This window comes from Myxocyprinus asiaticus, chromosome 8 (genome assembly GCF_019703515.2).
Source record: "Myxocyprinus asiaticus isolate MX2 ecotype Aquarium Trade chromosome 8, UBuf_Myxa_2, whole genome shotgun sequence".
Classification (NCBI taxonomy): Eukaryota; Metazoa; Chordata; class Actinopteri; order Cypriniformes; family Catostomidae; genus Myxocyprinus; species Myxocyprinus asiaticus.
Genome location: NC_059351.1, coordinates 15,376,284 through 15,396,082, shown reverse-complemented (window position 1 = coordinate 15,396,082; position 19,799 = coordinate 15,376,284). Strand labels below are relative to the sequence as shown.

The 19,799-nt window shown below is 42.8% G+C and overlaps 1 protein-coding gene across 1 annotated transcript in view; it reads left to right on the top strand.

Moving 5' to 3' along the window:
- Positions 1-19,799, top strand: part of LOC127445571 (voltage-dependent T-type calcium channel subunit alpha-1H-like) — a 139,182-nt gene that overhangs the window by 53,030 nt on the left and 66,353 nt on the right. Inside the window, 4 exon segments of the mRNA XM_051705717.1 lie at positions 7,215-7,326; positions 14,412-14,545; positions 16,769-16,866; positions 17,756-17,915. Coding sequence (XP_051561677.1) covers positions 7,215-7,326; positions 14,412-14,545; positions 16,769-16,866; positions 17,756-17,915 — 504 coding nt within the window.

The following is a 19,799-nucleotide window of genomic DNA, read 5'->3' as shown; positions in this document are numbered from 1 at the left end:
GTGTTTTGGTTCAGATGCATCTCAAGAAGATAAAAATAAGCCTGTCGCATGCGCCTGCGCAAACATGCTCGGCCAACATGCATTGATTACACACTGTCTGCACATGCATAAATCCCAGCTTTAAAGGCGTCTTTACACTGCAGAGTTAAAGAGATAGTTCACCCAAAAATGATGCAAAAGCCAGACTAAATTAAGCCTGCTCTGACCCACCTCAGCCCCTAATTAATTAATTAATTAATTAATTAATAATTAGAATCAAAGGCAGTTCTGATGCTGCTTCAATTCTGCGTAAATGAAATGCAGCATCAGAGCAGCCTTAAATTTTGTTGTTGTTATGAAAGAGCATATATTTCATAATTTAGTTTCATATTTGAAAGAATAACTTCATATTTTCAGTCATTTCATATTGCTGTTTTTGTATTTGTATTTTTTATTTTAAAACATTAATCTCATAACATTATTTATGTAGTTGTTATTGCTTTGTAAATGCATTTAAGCCTGCTCTGAGCAGCATTAAACAATCTGTGTAAATGCACGTAAATGCCACTTTAGGTGCAACTTCTGTGCCACCTCTGCAGTGTAAAGATGGCTAAAGAGACAGAGATGTCTTGTCAATAAATAATGATGAAAAACAAATCAATTTCTGTTTAGCTGTATTAATTTATATTTGCGTTACTAATTTGATTTACCCATTAATTTTCATCATTACTAAAGAGAAATATCTGTTCATAAGTATTGTGCATAATGTATAAATGATTGCAATGAGCTCTGCTAGAAAATCCAGCGAAACCATCTTCTAATGTTTTTACATACTGTAGTTTCTAGCTCAGAGGTGCCCAAACCTTTTCCAACGAAGGGCCAACAGTCAATCTTGATTGAGGGCTGTGGGCCAAAAGAGAACATAATTTCTCCGGATTTGGAATAAGGAGCTTAAAAAAAAACTTGGCAACTCCTTCAAGCCAATTTAATAAAAAAATGAACATTAGTCAGAGATATGAAGTGGTTAAAGTTCTGTAAAATTATTATTGTATCATTAATAACCGTTTTATTTAACATCAAGGCCATTTAACACATCCAGATATTATTTTTGTTAATATTATTATTAACTACATTGTAGCATTTGATAATATTAGCGTGTGAGCATGACACCAAACTGATGCAAAATGTGAGAAGTGGAGTGCCCATCTGTGCTTTTTTATGGCACGAGCAACTGGTACTGACTGGCAACATCTGCACAATGGACGTCACAAAACAAATAATATCCAGTGAAAATTCAAATGAAGAACTCGGTGGATATATTAATTTGGAACTATATCAGATTGCAGGGGGATTTTTTTTGCCCAGATCCTCGGTTGATTTCCGACCCTGGATGGAACTAGAGATGGAGATGAGAGATGTAACAGGTGTTGAAGTGTCTCTCTTCATCATGCAGCTGGTACACTAAACAAAGTATTTTTGCTATTTCTGCCTTTCTTGCAAATGTGCTGCATTATGAAAAATGAGGGAGCACCAAGATATGAAAGGCCTATACGCTTGCAATTTTAACAGCTTTGTTGATTATAAACAGGAATGATATAGTTTTATAGCATCACTCGCTTACGGAGACATGGTATAGCACCATTTGCATGTTGAATTAACAGGTTTTAGACATCTGTAACATCTTAAGTTCAGTATCTATGCGACAAAGCACTTTTTCACTTCGTGCGCTCACACTTCTGACAGCTGCACGAGAGAGAAAGTGGGAGACACAGCGGATTTATTTGCGCAGCTTCTGGAATTACAGTTTGATATAAAAACACGTTTATTGATTTGATTTGTTCATCTGTATCTATTGCTTTACTAATTTGCAGCTGCACTGTAAAGTGAATAAAAGTGTGTGGGAATTTCCTGCATTATGAACGTGGAAATTGTGGGAATTATTAAAATTGTGCGCAATAGCCACAATCCCACGCTGAATTTCAGGCTCTGCAAACTGTTTTATATTCAAATATTACAGTTGCCCTGGTTCCCCTCCTTTATAATTTCATTATAAAAAAACAAACAAACAAACAAAAAAACATTACTCTGCAATCTGCTAAATTAATGCAATGAAAAGCTGCATTAATAGCATTTTTTTTTTTCACTCTTGTCATATACTTCAAGGCGGGCCAAATCAAAGGTTGGCCTGCGGGCCCAAGTTTGGGCATCTCTGGTTGAAGCTGGCCTTTATGGTGATTAGGTGGTCCAAGCTGGTCTAGATGGGTAATCCACTGGACTACTGTTGGAGACCAACAACAAACCAGCTACTATGTTCCAAAAACCAGCTCAACCACAATAACCACCATTTTTCCAATCCGAAGTTCTGACTATAGAGATAAATAGTCTTATAAAATAGTTATATAGTTGAGTCCACATAATAAAGTTATATGGATTATAAATATGGTTATATCTTTAAAATCATCTTAAATATAATAGAAAGAAATCTTTGTCTCTGTTGTGCCATAAAAATACTGTACATATATACAGTATTTATATGGCACATTCAATATATTCAGAACTATATTGTGTGGCACAAAAACAATGAAGATCTCAAATAGGGTTACATAGGGTTGAACATATACATTTATAATAAATACAACTAATATAACTAGAAAACACCCTTATACCTTTAACACCCAATTATATAACTGAGTCGAAAACATAGTGATAAACTGCAGCAATTAATTACATGTACAAGGGACTTCTTCGCAAAAGGTGAACTATTAAATGAATAAGTCTATGGGTACATGATTCTGAATTTCACTAATTTGATGAGAGGGTGAGTTGCTACTTTTCAAATGCATTATGACAGAGGACACAAGGCTTTCTTTTAGCATTTTAGGCTTTGGGTGTAATCGATCTGTTTGTGTTTATGTGTGTGATGGATGATGTCTAGAAGTAAAACTTGGCAGTACTGCTTCATGTCAAATACTGTAGATTGTCATCACCCTTTTCATTCTGTTTTTGTTCCCTATCATCATCATTATCATGAATTTTTTTATCAGCAGAAGCAGCATGAACGTGACCACAGATAAACACTAGAGCTCGAGTTGTCTGTGTGCATTAGTCTGGTCTCTGGATAAATGTTTGATGAGCCTAGCTTTGTCCCAGTTCTAGTTGAGAGGGAAGATTGCTGGAATTCCAGAAGGGTTTCAGTAAGACAAAGAGCTGAGGAAATATCTAGGGCCTGATCACGTCCATCTGATCAGTTAAATACTGCTCTGAGACACAGACTTATGCTGCCTTTAGGGGTTTTAAAAAAAGCATTTTAAATCCTAAACATTTCATAGATGTGGTATGATGTGTGCTGATGTAAATAAGGATAATTGTTGGATGTACAGTGGTGATTAAGATCGTATGAATGGTATGTTGTTGTGACAGGTTTATGATTAATGAGGTGCAGTAGATAATTTGATGGTATTGCCCAGGGGTCTGAGTTTGGCTTTACAGTTGCAGGTATGTGTGTGGATAAGTAAATTGAAATGTGAATTTGTATTTTCAGGTTTTAATTAGACCTTTTTGAAAACAAAAATAAATGCTTTATTGCATTTTAATCTGCTATGTTTTATGGTCATAAACAGCAACTGAACATATGAAAGGATGTTTCAGTCTTGAAAATTATATAAGTTATTAATCTACAATTGTCACCATCGTACATTATTTATGCTCAGTTCCATCCATTTCAGCACTTGATGTTTTACCTGAGTTAAAACTCTATTCTATTCTATCTTCAGATATTGTTGGCAAGCCATCGGACCCTGAAATTCAACATAGAAAGATTTTAAATTGTTTGCACTATTAACATTTAAAGCCTCACTCTGAAAGTTTTTTTTACTCATTTAAAAAGTTTTACTAAAGTTTTAAGCTCTTTCATTCTACATAGGGCAGGGGCTCCTCATGGCCCATTGTACAAAGGTGCCTTTGTTTGTTCCTGCCAGGAACAACCTGAGGCACCTTTCTCCAATTGTTCGCTTTACGGGGGCAGCCATGTTAGCATCACATGACCAGCTGAATACTGCTCGCTTAATCTCAGTAACTGCCCTGTTATGGACGCTTACTGTGCATAGTAAATTTCTACAATGGTAACTGAAAACGACTGTGTTTGAATGATGCAGCATCCAGGTCACTAGGTGCCAGTGTAAGCCAATGTAAGGCACTTTGACATACTTCAAAAAATTCCTGAAAAATGCCTCTTCCACTGAGCTTTTTTTTGGGGGTGTGGGGGGCTTTATTTTAATTGCAAAACACACTGCTCATCACTACTCTACTCTACTCATCCCTTCTCTACTCTACTTTACTCTGCTCATCTCTTCTTTATTCTAATCTACAATATTCATCCATACTCTACTCTTCTAATCTACTTCACTTTACTATACATTACTCATCCCTACTCTACTATTCTTTACTCTATACTACTTTACAATACTCATCCCCAATTTACTTTATTCTCTACTTTTCTCTACTCTACCTTACTCTACTCTTCTCTATAATACTCAACCTTACTCCACTTTGCGCTACTGTATGCTACCCTACTCATCCTTATCCTGAGCAGTGTAGAGTAGGGTAGGAATGAGTTGAATACTCTTCTCATTTCTGCCCTAATCTTCTCAACGCTACTCTACTCTATAGTGTATTGAGTGTTAGACATTGGTTGGCCGCTCTTGTCAAAACTCTGGATTAGATGTTGGTTGGCCACTCTTATGTGAATAGCGGCTATGTTCGAAATGGCATACTACCATACTACTGCTACTATTTCTGCCATAGACAAACATGACAGAAATAGTAAGAGTAGTATGGGTAGTATGCCATTCCGAACTCAGCCAGCATGTTGTAAGCAACTCTGAGGGTGCGTCTCAATCAGCTCCCTAGTTTAATAGTCAGGGCACTGATCAGGGAGTCAGCCGTTTTTAGGGCTGTCTCAATCGCAAAATCATTCCAGTGCACTGAAACGTTCCTAAAAAATCCCAAAATGCACCGTAAAAACCAGGTGTAACAGGGGTTAAAATGGGCAAGGAGGTGGCGGGAACCAGACGAAGCATCAAAGTAATATTTTGATGAAAACTTAAACAAAAAATATAACATAAATACACACACATGGCAGCTGCATGTGGCTCTCTCTCTCTCTCGAACTGCTGCATCTGGCTCGGCCTTATCCCTCTCCTCAGCTGATTAGCCCGATTCTGGGCCAGACGTGCGCACAGCCCAGCCCCGCCCTCTTCGTCACACCAGGGAGCATCGTTGCTCACTATGTTCCCTTACCGGAAATGTCGTCATGTCTTCTGAAGTCTCTTAAGTCATTAGATGACGAGCGCAAGTGTAAAACTATAAAGTACAAACCTTATTTTCTCTTTAAAAGAGATGTTGTTTGTAATGTCTTTCATTCATAATTACCATGAAAATGAAACAAACTTTTAAATATTTTAGTTGTTAAAAAAAGGTTTAAACTACACTCCTGTATTTTTTATTTTTATTTATGCCATTTATCTGTTATAATAACACGTTTGAATATCTTCAATGAAAATCAACGATAATGTCATTTATAGAGCGATGGTGCTGATTAATAACAGCTGCGCTTCAATGCATGAGCTCGTTAATGTGTTGCGTCCCCTCGCAATTGATTGGGTGCTTCTCATTTCTGAAATTGTGCATCCTCGTTTCCTTTCCTTGCTTCCTTTCCTCGTTTCCTTGTTCCACCCTCTTAGGAAATGAGGAAAGGATGGAAGGAAAGGAAATGAGGATGGAAGAATCAAGGCAAGATGCATTTGTAAAATGTAATGTTCTGCTCACTCAAGCATGACTTCAGAGCGCCGTCTCTGCAGAGCTGCATTACATTGGAACACTTGATGTTATGTTGTTGAAATTGATCTATTGATATTTTCATAATAAAACCAAATAAATCAAGATACACTGTTAATATATGTGACAATTATGATTTATTTAAACCGCAAAGGTGAAACATGAATTAAAACTGTTGAGTGAGATGTGAAGGGGGAGGAGAATTTATTCATACGTCAGGTGCTTCTGCCAAAAAGTCTTCCGCATAGGAAGCTCCTGTGTTTCCTCGCTCAAGCGTCCTCAGGAAGCTTCCTCTGTCATGATGGCGGACTTTGATCGGTTTCCAGGTCATGGGCTCGAAGACGGAAGAGCGAGGAAACGAGGACACACAATTTAGGAAATGAGAAGCACCCATTGAGTCATGAGTGTCCCAATGTTCAGTGGATGAACACCCTTGCCAATGCAGAATTCGTGTTCAATATATACTGATTCACGACATAGGGAGCTGATTGAGACACAGGGTATGTTCAGTAGAAAAAGTAAATAAGAGAAAGAAGAACTGCCCACTCGTGTTACAAACTCTTTATTGTGTTAATGATAAACAAACACAACATACTCTGTTTATCCCTACTCTACTGTACTGTACTCTTCTCTAGTCATGCCTACTTTACTCTAATGTACTCATCACTACTCTACTCTACACTTCACTACTCCACTCAGTTAATCTACTGTACTGTACTCTTTTCTACTCATCCCTACTCTTTTCTATTCATCCCTTCTCTTCTCTACTCTATTCTATTCTAATCTGCTCTACTCATTCCTACCCTACTCTTCTCTACTCTAGGCTACTCGTTCCTACACTACTCTACTCTGTTCATCCATACTCTACTCTTCTCTACTCTATTCATCTCTACTTTTCCCTATCCTACACTACTGTACTCTTTTCTACTCTATTCATCACTACTCTACTCTATTTATCCCTGCTCTCATTTACTCTACTCTGTTCATCCCTACTCTACTCAACACTGCTCTACTCTATTCATCCCTATTTTGCTGTATTCTACACTGCTCTACTCTATTTACCCCTACTCTACTCTACTCTACTCTTGAGACACTCAACTTCACTTACAACAGACCCAAAACATTAGTAAATTTAAGTGTGACATTTATGAAATAAACATAGATTTTGTTCAAATAGTCTAAATTAAGACTATTCAATTATTATAGAGCATACCTACATTTGTGGAGTCAATACTTTTAATGGTTTTGTATTTGAAGGATCAGTAGACAAATAAATCTCTCTTTCTAAACATCGGTTTCCAGCACTGACAAGGTACAGCTTTTGATGTGAATGTTACTGAATATACACCTGAATTTTTCTTTTAACTTATGAGTTTTATTTGCCTTAACTGGATCCGTACGTGGTTTGAGCGAGTCAGCATGCTGGTGATTCTGCTCAACTGTGTCACGCTTGGCATGTTCCAACCCTGCCAGGACCTGGAGTGCCACTCTGACAGGTGCAGCATACTGCAGGTAACACACAAATACACACACAAACACGCTTACATAACACAAAGACACATGGATTGATGTTTGCGCTTTAATCTCTGTGACTCTTTGATTTTACGTACCTGCTGTTGTGGTTGGGTCTTGCTGACATCAGTGTGTTTTAGACTGCCTTGGGAAGACAGCATTTGAAGACAAACATATACAAGCACAGATATGCAAATGATCAATACATACAAACAGTACACATACTCATGTATAATACCTAAAGTATTTAAGCACTTAAAAGTTGAACTCCAAAAAATAAAGTTTTAATTAGTTCCATAAAGAAACATTTTAATTTCACAAAAAAAAAAAAAAGACTAGTTCTAAGAATTTATTGTTGCAACATCATTATCAGCATCCATGTAGCAGAAGTTTAGCAAAAAATTTGAAATTTATATATATTGAGTGACTTGCATTATAAAGCCCCAGTTCCCTTTCTGTCACTCACTTGATGTTGTGTCGATGTAGTGACACTAGGGGTCACTCTTGGTAGCCCGAGACACCTCTGGTCTTTGATAAAAGGCCAATGAAAATTGGCGAGTGGTATTTGCATGCCACTCGCCCGGACATACGGGTATAAAAGGAGCTGGTATGCAACCACTCATTCAGATTTTCTCTTCGGAGCTGAACGGTCATGCTCATTGAGCTGAATACTACTGTTCATTCACCTCTGCTGGATCTGACGGCGCATTTCAGCGGCTTCTCCCTCGTCTGCACTGGTGCACTGCAGAGAACGCCCCTGGGCGCTTCGGCAGAAAAACTAGACACTATATTTTCTGAAAGAGCATTTTTCCCCTCTAAAAGAGTATATATTTCTCTAAAAGAGCGCACACACGGAACGTCTTTTTAAAGACGCGTCTTTTCAAAGATGCCTTTCCGATTGTGTGTTATTCCTGGTTGCGGTCGTTATCTCTCAACTTCGGATGGTCATGATCGCTGTCTTTCGTGTCCGGGCGCGACCCACAAGGAAGCAGCATTTGTGAATGGTTCATGTTCTCACTGCGAGAACATTATCATGGCAACTTTGCGGTCACGGCTTGCTCCCCGCCTCGGTCCTTCTACCTACAGGTATGAGGCCAGGACGGCTAGCACTGGGGCCGATTTGGGGACCCCAATGGGATCGTTTCCGCCGGGTATCCCCCCGCGGACCTCCCATTCCCCAGCACACTCGTCTGCCCCAATCAGGCTTCCAGATGAGTTCGCCGGCTCGTCTCATGGCGAGTCTGGCTTCTTGTTCGGAGCTCGCGAAGATGATGAGCTCTCGAGTGCAGCATCGGAGAGCGGGCTTGTCCAGTCGGACGCAGAAGCCTCAGCTAGGCTTCCCCATTCGGGGACGATCTCCCAGTCACAGGCCGATGCTGAAATGACGGACATGCTTTCCCGGGCGGCCACGAGCGTTGGGTTAGAATGGAACCCTCCGCTCTCCCCTGAACCTTCGCGGCTTGATGATTGGTTTCTGGGCTCGCGGCGCCGCTCAAAGCAGCCACGCTCCGTTCCAGTGCCATTATTCCCGGAAGTGCATGAGGAGCTGATGAAGTCATGGGAGGCACCTTTCACTGGTAGCAAATGCCAACCGCCAAGGCGGTCTGCGCTCTCGTTGTATGTCACAACTCGCCCGCTGTCTCTTCCTCCGGAGTCAGCAGCACTTCAAGTCACTGCGAGCCACTCACATCCCGGGCAACCTCAACACTACAGCATGTCATGGCAGGTTTCCCTCAGAGGAGAGTGGAGACTCCACCCTCAGGTGGTCCAGCTGATTTGGAGTCGATTCGGATGGGCACAGGTGGACCTGTTCGTCTCCCAAGAATCCTCCCACTGCCCACTCTGGTACGCCCTCACCGAGGCTCCCCTCAGCATAGACGCGCTGGCACACAGCTGGCCCCCTGGTCTACGCAAATATGCTTTTCCCCAAGTGAGCCTGCTTGCACAGACCCTGTGCAGGGTCAGGGAGTACGAGGAGCAGGTCATCCTGGTAGCACCCTACTAGCCCACCCAGACGTGGTTCTCAGACCTCACGCTCCTCACGACAGCTCCCCCCTGGCGAATTCCCCTGAGGAAGGACCTTCTTTCTCAGGGACGGGGCATCCTATGGCACCTGCGCCCAGACCTCTGGAATCTCCATGTCTGGTCCCTGGACAGGACGCGGAAGACCTAAGCGGTCTACCACCCGCGGTGGTAGACACAATCACTCAGGCTAGGGCCCCCTCTACGAGGCGCCTGTACGCCTTGGCGTCTATTCGCTAAGTGGTGTTCTTCCCGACGCGAAGACCCCCAGAGATGCACAGTCAGATCAGTGCTTTCCTTCCTGCAGGAGAGGTTGGAAGGGAGGCTGTCCCCTTCCACCTTGAAGGTGTACGTTGCCGCCATAGCAGCACACCACGATGCAGTCGACGGTAAGTCCTTAGGGAAGCACGACCTGATCATCAGGTTCCTAAGAGGAGCCAGGAGGCTGAATCCCTCCAGACCGCACCTCGTTCCCTCATGGGATCTCGCCGTAGTTCTTCAGGGTCTACAGAGAGCCCCCTTTGAGCCTTTGCAGTCAGCCGAGCTTAAGGCACTCTCCTTGAAGTCTGCCCTCCTGACTGCACTCACTTCCATCAAGAGGGTAGGTGACCTGCAAGCATTCTCTGTCAGCGAAACGTGCCTGGAGTTTGGTCCGGGTTACTCTTACGTGATCCTGAGACCCCGACCGGATTATGTGCCCAAGGTTCCCACCACCCCTTTTAGGGACCAGGTGGTGAACCTGCAAGCGCTGCCCCAGGAGGAGGCAGACCTAGCCCTCCCTTACTGTGTCCGGTGCATGCTTTACGCATCTATTTGGATCGCACGCAGAGCTTTAGAATCTCTGAGCAGCTCTTTGTCTGCTTTGGTGCACAGCGGAAAGGAAGCGCTGTCTCCAAGTAGAGGATCGCCCACTGGCTCGTTGACACCATAACTATGGCATATCTCACCCAGAACATGCCGCCCCCGGTAGGGCTACGAGCCCATTCTACCAGAGGTCATCGGCTTCCTGGGCCCTGGCCAGAGGTGCCTCTCTAACAGACATTTGCAGAGCAGCGGGCTGGGCAACACCCAACACCTTTGCAAGGTTCTACAACCTCCGGGTGGAACCGGTTTCGTCCCAGGTAGTGGCACGCAACACAAGCGGATAAGCCCGGGATAGCTGGCCGGTTGTATCGCTTGCACATAGCGCCTTCCACCTCCCTTGGAGCTGAAGACGTGCGCCATTAATTCCCAGTAGTGTTCACAAACTTTGTTCCCTGGTTGACTTCCTCCGAGCCCTGTGACAGTCGAGTTTTCGGAGAGACTCGCTGCCGGCCCAGTACACGCACTAACTAAGAGCCCTGTTCTGGGGTAGGTGCTCCACATGTGGCGGTTCCCTGTAAGGCTAACCCCATGCGATATATATATTCCGCTAGTTCGTTTCCCTGCTGGCAAACTGTGTCTTCCTTGGGCAGAGCCCCTCTGCCCCAGTCTCCATGTTTGTAGTAACTCCTCCCCCATTGGGCAGGATCTACCTTGAAGGCTCTCCACATGGTTGGAAAGACCATGTGACGTATTCTTCCACTTAAATATCCCCCCCCCCTTTGGGCGAGGTGTGGTCTCTGCGGTGACTTCCCCTTGGGAGGGACACCCCCTGACTAGACCTGGCGGCCCAGTCAGATAATCCCCCTTCTTTTTTAGGGAGTGGAAAAAGAGAAGGGGAAAAGAGGCCACGACTGGGTTAAGCCTGTCTCTATCTTTGGGTAGTCGACTTGTCCCCAAAAAGGGCCGTTCGACACTCATAACTATGTTGGGGGAGGTTACATGTCGACCTGGTGTGCTGGCTATGAGGCACACAGCAGTCTGCCCACCACACACTGCCAGTTCACGTAACAAAGTTCAGCCAGTTGTGGCATTTCATATAGAGACCCCTAGTGTCACTACATCGACACAACGTCGAGTGAGTGACAGATAGGGAACGTCATGGTTACTGGTGTAACCTCCGTTCTCTGATGGAGGGAACGAGACTTTGTGTCCCTCCTGCCACAACGCTGAACTACCCGCTGAAATGGCCGGACCTTATATCGGCTCCTCAGCATAAAACCTGAATGAGTGGTTGCATACCAGCTCCTTTTATACCTGTATGTCCGGGGGAGTGGCATGCAAATACCACTCGCCAATTTTCATTGGCCTTTTATCAAAGACCAGAGGTGTCTCGGGCTCCCAAGAGTGACCCCTAGTGTCACTACATCGACACAACATCTCGTTCCCTCCATCAGGGAATGGAGGTTACACCAGTAACCATGATGTTTTGCACTTACATTCTAAAATTGTTATCCAAAAGCATCTAGTTCTAGAAAATCATCTAATGTTGGTGTTTTGAAAAATCTAGAAACCAGTATGCTGATCTTAAGAACCGTTAATGTTATACAGTTTGAGGAATATTTTTTAGAGGCTGCAAAGAACCATTAAAGAACCTTTATTTTTTCAGCTATATACTGTGTGAAAGAATCTCATGAATAAATGTGATATTTCACTCCAAATCAAGAGTATTTAATTTAAAAATAACAAGGACTATGAACTTTAAAAACTAAGTTAAAAAAACTCAGTTTATGTAACGTATGCTGGAACTGGCAATGATGAAGATGATGATGAAGAGGAGAACCCAAGTGCAGTTTATTTACAAAAGTGAATCCAAAACCCTAACTATAAACATGATTTAACAAAAACATGAACTTGACAAACTAGACTTGACTATGGCTTGGCTTGGCTTGACAACAAAACAACATTCACATCCATCACATTCAATACTTGACAACTACACAATGGAAAACATGAGGCTTAAATACATGGACATGGGGGAACAAACCAATGAACAAACAGAACTGATAACAAGCTAATTAAACAATAAACCAATGAAAACATGACAAATGAACATGGAGGGAAAACAGGAATCACATGACAAGGGAAACCGGAACTAAACAATTCAAAATAAAAGACATGAATCAACAGAATACACATGACATATCCCCCCCACTAAGGGGTGGCTCCCGACACCCCAACACATAAACAAAACACGTGAAACATGACATAAATTCAAAGTGCTGTAGGGAGCGGGGGGGGGGTGTCTTGAGGCGTGGGGTGTGGCGTGACGAGAAAGGGCGAGGGGCATGGGACCAGGGCAAAGTCCATGGGGGGTGAAGCCATGAGTGGCTCGAGGGGCAGAGCCATGGAAGGTGGAGCTGTGAGAGGCTCGAGGGGCGGAGCCATGGAACGTGGTGCCCGGAGAGTAGCCGAAGACTCGAAGGGCCAGGGTGGAGCCGATGGCAGGGAGGACCAAGGCGGTGCTGGAGGCTCAGAGGAGCAAGGCGGAGCTGAGGGATCGGAAGACTGAGGTGGAGCCGGTGGGACTGAGGACCAAGGTGGAGCCGTAGGGAAGGAGGTCCCCGGTGAAGCTGACAGATCGGAGGGATGAGGCGCAGCCAGAGGATCGGAGAGCCAAAGTGGAGCCAGGTGACCGACAGACCAAGGAGGAGCCGGAGGGACGAGGGACCCCGGCACAGCCAACAGGCTGAAGGACCGTAGTGGAGCCGAGGGAACTCCGAGCTGAGGCAATGTCGAGGGACCGACAGGCCAAGGTGAAGTCCAGGGCTCAGAGGGTCCAGGCGGGATCGGAGGGCCGAAAGTTCCCCTTGCCTTCTCAGGAGAACTAAGGGTGGGTATAAGTGTGGGAACCATCTCCAGGTCCCACTGCTCAGGTGTGGCTGTGACAAGGCATGGAGCAGGCCGAGGCGTTGCGGTGACGTGGCATGGAGCAGGCCGAGGCGTTGCGGTGACGTGGCATGGAGCAGGCCGAGGCGTTGCGGTGACGTGGCATGGAGCAGGCCGAGGCGTTGCGGTGACGTGGAACTCTGGCTCGGCGGCGGTCATGACGTGGAACTCTAGCTCGGCGGCGGCCATGACGTGGAACTCTAGCTCGGCGGCGGCCATGACGTGGAACTCTAGCTCGGCGGCGGCCATGACGTGGAACTCTAGCTCGGCATCCGCCTCCCCCACAGTGAACGTGGAACCAATGATCCGTAGGGCGAGGTCGATATTGAACCAGGCTGAAGGAACTGCGACCGCCAGGCATCAAAATAGAAATGGACTCATTCAATCCAAATCTGAAACAGTCTTTGAGGGCAACCTCATTAAAGTCCACCTGGCAAGCTAGACCGCAGAAGTCCTCGACATAGCCCTCCAGGGGACGATTGCCCTGACGAAGGCGCAGAAGTAAAACTGCTGGGTTCATGGGTGGTCAAGTATTCTGTAACGATTGCTGGAACTGGCAATGATGAAGACGAAGATGAAGATGAGAACCCAAGTGCAGTTTATTTACAAAAGTGAATCCAAAACCCTAACTATAAACATGATTTAACAAAAACATGAACTTGATATTGGCTTGGCTTGGCTTGGCTTGGCTTGGCTTGGCTTGGCTTGGCTTGGCTTGGCTTGGCTTGGCTTGGCTTGGCTTGGCATCCATCACATTCAATTCTTGACAACTACACAATGGAAAACATGAGGCTTAAATACATGGACATGGGGGAACATAAACCAATGAACAAACAGAACTGATAACAAGCTAATTAAACAATAAACCAATGAAAACATGACACATGAACATGGAGGGAAAACAGGAATCACACGACAAGGGAAACAGGAACTAAACATTTCAAAATAAAAGACATGAATCAACAGAATACACATGACAGTTTATAGTATTTTAACAGTTTAATTTGGTAAATGGCAAAGGTACTACATTTGGTTTGGGATTATTTGAACAAATGTTATACTTAGCAAAATTAAGCATATTTAAATAAATCTAATTTAAATTTAAATTAAATAATAATGTCACAATACAAAAAAAATAATAGTCCTAAAATTATAGCGTAAACAAAAAAATATTTTTCTTTGCACTATATATAATTTCCTTTCTTTTATTTATTTATTTATATTGGGCTGAAATGTGACGGATATTTCTTGACTTTTTTTGTGAGATTCACCTATATAATCAGCACCCTGTGGTCTTTTCCTTCTCTCCACAGGCATTTGATGACTTCATCTTTGCATTCTTTGCTGTGGAGATGGTGGTTAAAATGGTGGCCTTAGGGGTGTTTGGACCGAAATGTTACCTTGGTGACACCTGGAACCGCCTTGACCTCTTCATTGTCATGGCTGGGTGAGCGACCAATCACAAAACCACTATAACCATGCTCAGAAGATTTTAAAAGTCAAGATTAGTGTGTGTGATTCCTAGAATTCTATGAGTCATTAAACTCTTAAGTGCTATACTCTGTGTGTGTGTGTGTGTGTGTGTGTGTGAGTGTGTGTGTGTGTGTTTGTTTGTTTGTTTGTTTAATGTCAGATCCAATTTTAATGTCAGTTCCAGTTCTAATGTCAAGTCGATGTGTCACAGCTAAGCTCATGAATGACAATTATCAGCAGGCAATGATCTCCCTGTCTGTCTCTCTCTTGCTGACACAATTAATTCTACTACTTCCTTTGTCCAAGTGTTGCAACTGAAGCTAAAGTGCAGATTGATCACCCATTTAAACTCATTAAAATAGTAATGTTTTCTAGTGTAAGGAAGTTACAAGTTAGTCATTATTTCAGACAAAAGCATCACATTTCTAAGTCTTTTTTTTAAAACTCAGGAGCAAAAATTGGTGTTAGAATTGGTAGTTTTATTCATTTCTGTGAATATTCTACACTGTCCGGTTCAATGAATTGATTCAAAACTCTTGATACAATTATTTGTTTGCATCATCACTCAGTAGCAAAATTGCCATTAGAGTTGGTAGTTCAATTAATTTCCATTTATAGTCTGCACTGTCCACTTCAATGAATCGATTCAAAACTCTTGATTCTATTATTCGTTTGCATCATCACTCAGTATAGAAAAACTGGCATCAGAGTTGGTAGTTTGATTAATTCCTGTGAATAGTGAACACTGTCTATAGTAATGAATTGATTCAAAACTCTTGGTTCAGTGATTAATTTGCGTCATCACTCAGTATGGCAAAACTGGCATTAGAGTTGGTAGTTCGATTTATTTCCATAATTGTCTACACTGTCTGTTTCAGTAAATCAGATTAAAACTCTATTCAGTTATTCATTTGCATCATCACTGAGAAGCAAAACTGCCATTAGAGTTGGTAGTTTGATTTAGTTCTGTGATTATTCTACACTGTCCATTTCAATTAATCAATTCAAAACTCTTGATTCAATTTTCGTTTGTATTATCTATCAGTAGCAAACGTGCCATTAGAGTTGGTACTTTGATGTATTTCTGTAAATAGTCTACACTCTCAGTTTTAATGAATCGATTCGGTAACACTTTACAATAAGGTTCCATTTTGTTACCATTAGTTAACAACATCAGTTAACATGAAAGAACAATAAACAATACTTTTACAGCATTTATTATTAATCTTGGTTAATGTTAATTACTACATATTCTATTAAATTTTTAAAGTCAAAACCTGGATTTGTTAGCATTATTTAATGCACTAAGAACTAACGTAAACTAACAATGAACAATTGAATTTTTATTAACTAAGATTAACAAAGATTAATGAAAGGCTGTAAAAAATATGTTGTTTATTGTTTAATTATACCTAATGTACTCATAACTGTAAAAAAAAAACTGTAAATGTACTGTAACTAATGTTTACGAAAGGAAACTTATTGTAAAGTGTTATCATCGATTCAGAACTCTTGATTCAATGATTCATTTCCATAATCACTCACTAGCAAAATTGGCGTTAGATTTGGTAGATCGATTAATTTCCGTGAATAGTCTACACTGTCCATTTCAATTAATTGATTCAAAATTCTCGATTTAAATGATTTGTTTGCATGATTTCTCAGTAGAAAACTTGGTATTAGAGTTTGTAAATGTATTAATTTCCGTGAATATTCTACAATGTCCATTTCAATGAATCGATTCAAAACCCTTGATTCAACGATTTGTTTGATTTGTTCACTCCAATATGTTCGTACATGGCATTTTTATATATGAAAATGTTTTTGTAAAATATGTAAGCAGTTAAATGTTGCTATTTATTACAGTTTTTTATATTAGTGGTTATAAATTAAAATTATTAAATATCATTAAATATTTCTTGTTCAAAAACAGTGTGGACAACATGCCTTGATTATTTTCAGCTAATTTTAATGTATTGTAGTTCTTGCATTAAACATTTTGAATTTAATGGGCCGCAATAGCTGTTTGGTAGAAATAATTGTTCTTCTGAAAAAAATCACCCTTTTAAGCCATTTCAGAGCAGATACACTAATATCAAGATACTGTGTATTGAACATCATCAAAAGGCAGAAAAATATCAAGATAATTTTTTAGCTAAATTGCTCAGCCCTAATCATGTCGTTATTTTTTTTTCAGGATGTTAGAGTATTCTTTAGACGGCCATAATGTTAGTTTCTCAGCCATCAGAATCGTACGGGTTCTCCGACCTTTACGAGCCATCAACAGAGTTCCCAGTGAGTACTGCTTTCTTTCACTCTGTTCTTCCTCCATCTTTCTTATTTTTCTTTCAGTGTCACACTTTTACAGCCCAGATATTGATTTGAAGCAAGTGATTTGGACTAGTGCTGAAAAAAGATGTTCCTGATGTATTTATAGATTCACACACACAAAGACTATACAAGACTCATAATGTATTAACATGGTCACTGACGCTGATTGTTGCAGTTTAGTGTCAACACATATTCTGTCCAACATCTCATACTTGATGGAGCACAAAACACACTGAAACACACACACAGTCAGCCTTTAGAAATGTGCTGGTGTGTGTTACAGTCATGGATTGGGTCCAATAGCAAAAGTTAGGGTCTGTTTTGTTTAATGTAGTGCAACATGGTAAGCTCTTGACATGCACGGATACACTTACCATTTATAGCTCACTCCTTTTGTCAACACATACCAAATACTTTTATGTGTGTGTGTGCAGCAAAGCAGTAATAGATTTTGGAGTTAGTGAGAAGTGAGACCCTATGGCTGTTAAGTTTCCAATTCCATTACTCTCAAATCACTGAGCATTAGCCACAGCATTGCAAATATGTGTATGTGTGTGTATGTACTGTTCTTGGCTATAGTTTTTTAGCATTTTTAATTTACTTTTGGGGACAATTGTAAAATGTATTCATAATGAGTTTCGGCAAATAGAGTATAATTGTTTTTTCTCATTCTAAAAATTCAAGAAGTTGTCTTTTAGAGGTAGGGTTTGGATGTCAGTTAGGGTTAGCCTGTAGTCCTTAGTGAGCTTTGTATAAAACCAGTAGAAGTCTAAGGTATGTCCTTGATGACTTTGATTCTTCATTGCTTGTATTTTTAAATGTGTTTGTGACATCATGTATCTCAATCTTGTAGGTATGCGTATCCTGGTGACGTTGTTGTTGGATACTTTACCGATGCTGGGAAACGTTTTGCTACTTTGTTTCTTTGTTTTCTTTATCTTTGGGATTGTTGGCGTCCAGCTGTGGGCAGGGCTTCTTCGGAATCGATGCTTTTTGGATAACAATTTTAGAATGTAAGTACAAAACTGGGGCTTTATAATGCACTCAGTATATATAAATTTCAAATTTTTTGCTAAACTTCTGCTACATGGATGCTGATAATGATGTTGCAACAATAAATTCTTTGAAACCACATGCCTATGTACTTGTTAAACCGGTTTGTAAATAGTAAGCTTCATTTATAGCTTTACAGTTTTTAGAATGAGTTCCCTATCTGTCACTCACTCGATGTTATGTCGATGTAGTGACACTAGGGGTCACCCTTGGGAGCCCAAGACACCTCTGGTCTTTGATAAAAGGCCAATGAAAATTTGCATACCACTCCCCCGGACATACGGGTATAAAAGGAGCTGGAATGCAACCACTCATTCAGATTTTCTCTTCGGAGCCGAACGGTTGATGTTTACTGAGCTGACTGTTCATTCACCTCTGCTGGATCTGACGGCGCATTTCAGTGTCTTCTCCCTCCTCTGCACTGGTGCACTGCAGAGAACGCCCCTTAGCGCTTCGGCAGAAATAAGAGAGTATATTCCTCTAAAAGAGTATATTTCTCTAAAAGAGCGGCACACACGGAACGTCTTTTTAAAAACCCGTCTTTTTAAAGATGCCTTTCCATTTGTGTGTTATTCCTGGTTGCGGTCGTTATCTCTCAACTTCTGATGGTCACGATCACTGTCTTTCGTGTCTGGGCACGACCCACGCGGAGACAGCGTCCGTGGATGGATCATGTTTTCATTGCGAGAACATGACAATGGCAACGTTGCAGTCGCGGTTTGCTTTGGTATGAAAGCAAGCCACCCCAGCGGCTTCCCGCCTCGGTCCTTCTACCTACGGGTATGAGGCCAGCGCGGCTAGCACTGGGGCGATTTGGTGACCTCAATGGGACCACCTCCGCCGGGTATCCCTCCACGGACCTCTCATTCCCCAGCACGCTCGTCTGCCCCGATCAGGCTTCCAGATGAGTCCGCCGGCTCATCTCACGGTGAGTTCGACCTCTTGTTCGGAGCCCGCGAAATTGATGAGCTCTCGAGCGCAGCATCGGAGAGCGGGCTTGTCCAATCGGACACAGAAGCCTCAGCTGGGCTCCCCCCCTTGGGTCCGGTTGCCCAGTCACAGGCAGACACGGAAATGACGGACATGCTTTCCCGGGCAGCTGCGAGCGTCAGGCTAGAGTGGAACCCTCTGCTCTCCCCTGAACCCTCATGGTTCGATGATTGGTTCCTGGGCTCGTGGCGCCACTCACAGCCACACCCCGCTCCAGTTCCTTTCTTCCCGGAAGTGCACGAGGAGCTGACAAGGTCGTGGGAGGCACCTTTTACTGCCCAGTCTTGATCTTTCAGCTCCCCCGCCCTCACTACCCTCGATGGTAGGGTGGCCAGGGGCTATTCGGCGATTACCCCAGTGTATAATTCCCCCAAAGCTCCCTTCCAAGGCCTGTAGGTTTACCTCGTCCCTGTCGGCCAAAGCCTACAGTGCCACTGGACAAGCCACCTCCGCCCTGCACGCCATGGCTCTCCTGCAAGTACACCAAGCCAAGGCGCTAAAAGAACTGCGCGAGGGTAGTTCTGACCCGGGATTGATGCAGGAACTGCGCTCGGTGACCGACCTCGCTCTCCGGGCGACAAAGGTCACGGTGCAGTCTCTCGGGCAGGCGATGTCCACCCTGGTGGTCCAGGAGCGCCACCTTTGGCTCAACTTGGCTGAGATGCACGAGGCTGACAAGGCACGGTTCCTTGACACCCCCATCTCCCAGGTTGGCCTATTTGGCGACACTGTCGAGGACTTTGCCCAGCAGTTCTCGGCGGTGAAGCAGCAGATGGAGTCTATACAACACATCCTGCCCCGACGCAGCTCAAGACCCCGCACCCCATCTGCTCGTAGCCAAGGGCGTCCTCCTG